This window comes from Anarrhichthys ocellatus, unplaced genomic scaffold (assembly GCF_004355925.1).
Source record: "Anarrhichthys ocellatus isolate YVR2014 unplaced genomic scaffold, GSC_Weel_1.0 scaffold21, whole genome shotgun sequence".
In the NCBI taxonomy this organism is placed as follows: Eukaryota; Metazoa; Chordata; class Actinopteri; order Perciformes; family Anarhichadidae; genus Anarrhichthys; species Anarrhichthys ocellatus.
This window is the reverse complement of record NW_022280051.1, coordinates 2,079,699-2,085,597: the sequence shown is the minus strand read 5'-3', so window position 1 is coordinate 2,085,597 and position 5,899 is coordinate 2,079,699. Positions and strand designations below refer to the sequence as shown.

Genomic DNA, 5,899 nt, shown 5'->3' with positions numbered 1-5,899 from the left:
CGCGTTCACGCTGACACACAGAGAGAGAGAGAGACAGGGAAGGAGAGGAAGAAGGAAGGGAGGGAGGCATAAAAGAAGACACGAGCAGATAAACACAAAAGCGATTTTTTGAAAGTGAGAGAAATCCTAAAACGTGGCAGAGACGGCGGTGGTGGGGTAAATAGAGGAGACAGAAAACCAGGGTCTCTCCCTTCACTGGCTGCCACATCAATTATGCATTCCGGCATCAGGAGAAATTAAGACATGGCTGTGTGGCAGTTTAGAGAGAGAGAGAGAGAAATGGAGGAAGGAGGGGATGGGGCCGAATGGCAGGCGAGGAGGGAGGGAGCTGAGAGCGAATGTCAGTCAGAGATTTTAAACTGAACTGGGGAGGCAAGAACGAGGCACATATGAGTGGGAAAAGAGAAAGCGGAAAGGAAAAGAGGAAAAACGTGCTCATGCCTGCACTTAAACCCACTTTCAACAGCTCGAAGTGTGACATACGGACCATTGAGTCAACATGTCATCAGATCAACAAAGCCCTGCACAACTCAAAAATGGCTGTTGAGCGGCGCAAGCGAGAGAAATATTTGATGAACGCAAAATAAACCCAAATCAAATGTCATTCACGCGAGGCCATCTTTCCGAAAGGCGTCCGCAATCAGTCGCTATTCAGAGCAGAATCTTACGCTAATGAATCAAATGATCCGCGTTCACGCTGACACACACATTAATGACCCATTTCACGAGGAGAGGAGAGGAGAGGAGAGAAGGAGACGAGGAGGGATCGCGCCCTTTTTATTCTGCCGCTGCTCGCTCGTCTCTCGTTGAGAGCTTCTGCACTTCCTCTCACCTTTTCACTCCATCGATGCCACGCTCTCGTGTTTCAGTGTCGGGCATTGTGTAGAACATCGCACTCATCGTTTTCCTCTGTTCCAGCTAGATGGGTCCTTTTCAACGAGGGGATTCTTAACAGGGATTTTCAACCGGTAACTTCTAGATAATGATTTCGCCTTCTTTTTTCTTCCTTTTTTTTGGAAAAGTGACAGGTCTCATGTGTGAAAACTTAACTGTGTTGTTCTCTACTTGAACGTGTCCGTTTGAGAGCGAGTGTGTTTGTGTTCATATTAGCCCGTAACAGCAGGTCAGTGCAGCCAGCCAACCGGCCCCCGCACTCATTAGATAGCTCAGTCCTGCTAGCTGCCTGCTATCTGCGAAAAAAAACTTGCTGACACCACCGATGACTGGCAAGGGAGAAAATGTGTGAGAAAGTGTGCGTGTGTGCGTCAGCGTGTGTGTACGGACGGAGGAGGTTATGCGCATAACTTCATTTCGCATTCGAAAAAGGCCGAGCAGAGTGTGGCCAGGCATGTGTACAAAGTCTTATAAATCTGATTAATTATGCATCTGCGCTTATACATGTGCATCCGTGAGAATAATAAAAATTCATAGCAACATGTCAGTGCTGGAGAAACCTCTGCACTGCTCTGACTCATGGAGGGTGTCAATCAAAAATCCCCTGTTGCTTGCATTAATGATTGTTTTGATCCAAGCTATACCACTGGCTCGCCGCTCACACACACAAAAACCAGACACACGAACTGCAGTCCACCGCCAACGCCGGGCCGAGGCTACATTTCCATGACAATTAAACAGCGGAGGACAGGGGAGTCAGTCGCCCTACGCAAAAAAATAGCCCTTCAAAAACAGTGATAGAAAGCGAGTGGGAGTCAAAGCGAGCAAAAGAGAGGGAGTGTGTGGCACCGGATAAGTGGTGGCAGGATTATTGTTGGTTCCATTATGGTTCTGGTCCGTTCACCGCTTCTTATAAAAACCTATTAGCATGAGAATGAACAGGCACACAGTGGAGGTTTCTAAAGCCCAGGAGCTCTGATCCACTATCAGGTGAGCTTTCCATAAACTGGGAGTAAGCGGGGGAGGAATGCGTGTGTGTGTGTGTTTGTGTGTGTGGGTCACTTTCGGGGGTTGGCTTTTATTGAGATTCTACAGCACTCAAGGTTCATGTGCTGTAAATGTTGTAATAAAGATCATTTGGTAGTAAACAATTTAATGAGCCTGTTAAAGTCAGTGGACCGACCCCTGTGCTGCCTGTTTCTGATGTCGGGCTTCAAAACAAATGTCAGACTGTCAAAGACAAAAGGAAAAACATGAATTACGGTCCTTGATGTTTGTGTAAAAATTGTCCAAACAAGATCCATCCTGTCTTTAAAGAACGTCTTCTAAATAGTGTGTTTACTTGACAAATTGCCTGGACAACCAAATAATTTCATATTTTTTCTCTTACCTTTCTTTTTTTTTTTATATATATATATACAAAAATGAAATTAAAGAAGTTTTAAAATGTGTTGCTCAAAATAAATGGTCTTGGAACAATGTGGCGATCGCACGAACACAAAGCCAGAACGCCTGATGGAAAAGTGTTTCCAAGCCTAAGCACTTAAGGTTTTCAGTGTAATAATTTAAAGTTTAATACACATTATTCTTCTCACACATCTGAACAAAAGTGAGCCTTGTGCTCAAAAGCAGACTAAACTTGACACTGGGAGTGTGAAAATAAAATGCAGCCATGTGGGCGCCAAAACAGCAGAACACCCGAGAGTGAGCGAACACGGGAACGGGAACGAAACAGCAGGGAATCGACAAGACCGGGAGCAGAATATGGCGCTGCACCGCTTTGCTTACCTCCCTCTGCAGCACCAGCTCTTTGGTGAACAGCATGGCCTCGTCACTGAAGGGCTCCGCCACCTGCACCCCTCCGGGCATATTCCTGGAACTGCGTGGACATTCGATACCTGGCCAGAGACAACACAATTACGTTAAGAGTTAAAAAGGTCAACGTGGCAGCTAATCACAAGAACAGCACGATGTCCCGAGGTTAACATTTATGTGGCTTGATAAGTGCTAAAACACCAAGAGACATAACTGGATTTGTACCAAAAAAAAGATTCTGAAATACTGTGGGCATTAATATGAATATCCGTTTGTCAGTTGCTAGAATATTATCCAGTTTTCAGGACCTGTGGCACTTTGAACAACTGATGCCGCATCACGCATCCATCTCATCCCTCTTAACAGGTCGAGGTCACAATCACTTAGCAATAGTATTTCACAAAAGGTGCGTCCGTGGCACATATCAACCAGCCACACTATATCATCAGCACTCAATGTATAATTGGTCACCAAGGGTTCAATCCGGAGTGCACAAAGGGCTTCTGAGCCTGTATTGTTACATGTTCGCCCTGTGTGAAAGAATAAACCGCGATAAAGGGAGGCGTATGCAAGAAAAGGGTATACGCATAAGAGAGAGTTTGTGTCTGAAGACTGTAAGGCAGAGAGAGGCTTTCCCTTACAGGAAGTCAAATTTTTGTCCAAAGTCTTCACACATTAGGAGTCGTGCATGCACAGCCTCTATTGCAGGAGCACACTAGCTTCAAGTGACACTCGCTCCTTGTCCCTTAGGACGTACTATACGTTACACTGCATGTGTATAGAGGGGAAAAAGGGATGTGTTCAGGCCATGGTCACCAAGCCATCAATTCTTTTCCATGCAGGTCTGGCATGTTTTCCCCGTGCTCCCCTGGGTTTCCTTTGACTGATGATGAATTCATATGAAGGGAGTTTCCACTTCTCACTCCAGAGAACGCCGCTGAGCTCCTGCTCCAATGTGACGGTGATGGAAAAAAAAAATGAAAGCACTTGGCATAGCCGTGTGTGCTTAAGAATATATTAGATGATGCGTTTCTTAGATTGGGGGAAGGCAACCGTACACAGGATTTAAGATTGTATGATCCCCCCCCCCTTAAATAAGAACACCCATTTGACGTTGGTGCTTTCATCTTAAAATCAGTGAATGCAACGGTGCTCGACAGTGACGTTAATCTGGGACACTGTGTACCAGGTGTTTCTAAGTCTTGGCTGCTCTTCTCTCTGTTAATACGAGCACAGTAAATATCTTAAGCTATGTTATACAAGCCACATTTGAATTATTATTCCTTTTTTTTTTTTTACTGAATTGCAGAACTGTGGTAGAGGTTTTATGGCAGGCCCCCATTGGCTGATTTTAGAACGAGATAGAAGAACTTTCTGTCCCCTACAGAAACCTCTGCCCATGTCTCTCCCAGTTATGAGCACAAGAACAGGACACATCAGCGTATTCACACCGGCAGAGGACGGGAAAATGACCCGGGATTGGCGAAATGAGTTAGCACCAAATGAAGAACTGCCGAGTCAACTTTTTGTAAGACGTAATGTCTTCAGTTTACAGCAGGGAGCATTAAAAACAATTAGACATGCAAATTGGAGTTTTGCATTAAAACATTTGCGTCTTTTCACTCCAGCAAAAATGTGATAAAATGATTTATTGTATCCTACGATATCCAAATATTAAATTAAATTAAATTAAAAAGCTTTCTGAAGAGCGGAGGAGGAGGAGGAGGAGGAGGAGGAGACACTGATGGCCAAGATCATCTGAAAGTATTTATAGAAGTGGACCAGGACAGGGCTTCCACGTGGGACACTGTGGCTACAACAGTGCCAGAATAAAGAGAAGAGGAGGGATGCAGAATAAAGAGAAGAGGAGGGATGCAGAATAAAGAGAAGAGGAGAGATGCAGAATAAAGAGAAGAGGAGAGATGCAGAATAAAGAGAAGAGGAAAAAGAGAGGAAAGACAATGGCAGGGTGAATACTGCACACGCTTGCAAAAAAAAAAAAAAGGTGTATTGAGTAATTGCGAGAGAGGGAGGTGGGTTGGCCGGAGCCACGATAAGAGCTGGAGCGGTGTTTTTCCAAACATAATCCATAGAAAAGACTACATTACATTGTGTTAATTTAGCTGAAGCCTTTATGCAAAGTCACTTAAAATAAGTGCGTTCAACCGTGTGAATGGAGCGCGGAAGGCGAAAAAATGGTGACTGCTTGGGATTGTAATACACAGAAGTAGTGTTTAATGTTGTAGCATAATGATTCAAAGGGCTTTCCGGGCACACACAAGGAACAATTGTTAAATCAGCCCAAGCGAAAACAACCCAAACAAACATTACAAAGAAAAAATAATGGGATTATTAATCAAAAAATGAATGTAGTGATCCCATGTATGAAGTCCATTAAAATATGTCTGAGACACAAATCCATATCTGCAGTCAAATACACACACAGGCTCTCCTAAAAAGACACTTTTTTTTTAACTGTACTCAATATCTACGACTCTCTCTCTCTCACACACACACACACACACACACACACACACACACACACACACACACACACACACACACACACACACACACACACCAGCATTTAGACCAAGCCAGGGAGTCACTTAGCACAGCCAATTCACCCTGATACATAACTCAGGCCTGTCACCGGAATAAACATCTGGGTCAAACGACAGGATGTCCGTCTTATCTGATCTCGAAGACTGACATACCGACGTCACACTACAGGGATAAGCAAACACACACACAAACAAACACACACACACAGACAGTGGACGCTGGTGTACAGCATGTTCCGTGTATACCAATATAATACCGTGAATGTATATCTCCCCATTAACTGTTCTTTCCTAATCCCACTGCCATACTATTCAACCGGAGTACTTGTAAGAGTAGTGTAATACTACAACTGTAACAGACACGTACAGGCTGCGTTGTTTCCAGCGAGGAATGGTCTTCATTCCGGTTCTCGGAAACCAAAACTAATTGGATGAAATGACACGCATTCATTTCTGCCAAGCAGTTTCCTTTCTAATATATTTCCATGCGCCCGTAAATGAATGTGTTTTCAGTTGACCCAGCATACAGCGGGAACAGCATCGAGTCGACCTCTCTTCCGCTACTGAGCCAGGGCGAGATAATGAGCTTCATCTTGTAGAGATGTGTCTGGGGGGGACGGGCGGGG

The 5,899-nt window shown here is 44.5% G+C and overlaps 1 protein-coding gene across 1 annotated transcript in view; it reads right to left on the bottom strand.

Annotated features, from left to right (window-relative positions):
* Window positions 1-5,899, bottom strand: part of snd1 (staphylococcal nuclease and tudor domain containing 1) — a 153,447-nt gene that overhangs the window by 107,135 nt on the left and 40,413 nt on the right. The window contains exon 16 of the mRNA XM_031858890.1: window positions 2,683-2,792. Within this exon, the coding sequence (XP_031714750.1) occupies window positions 2,683-2,792 (110 nt within the window). The remainder of the gene's footprint in view (window positions 1-2,682; window positions 2,793-5,899) is intronic.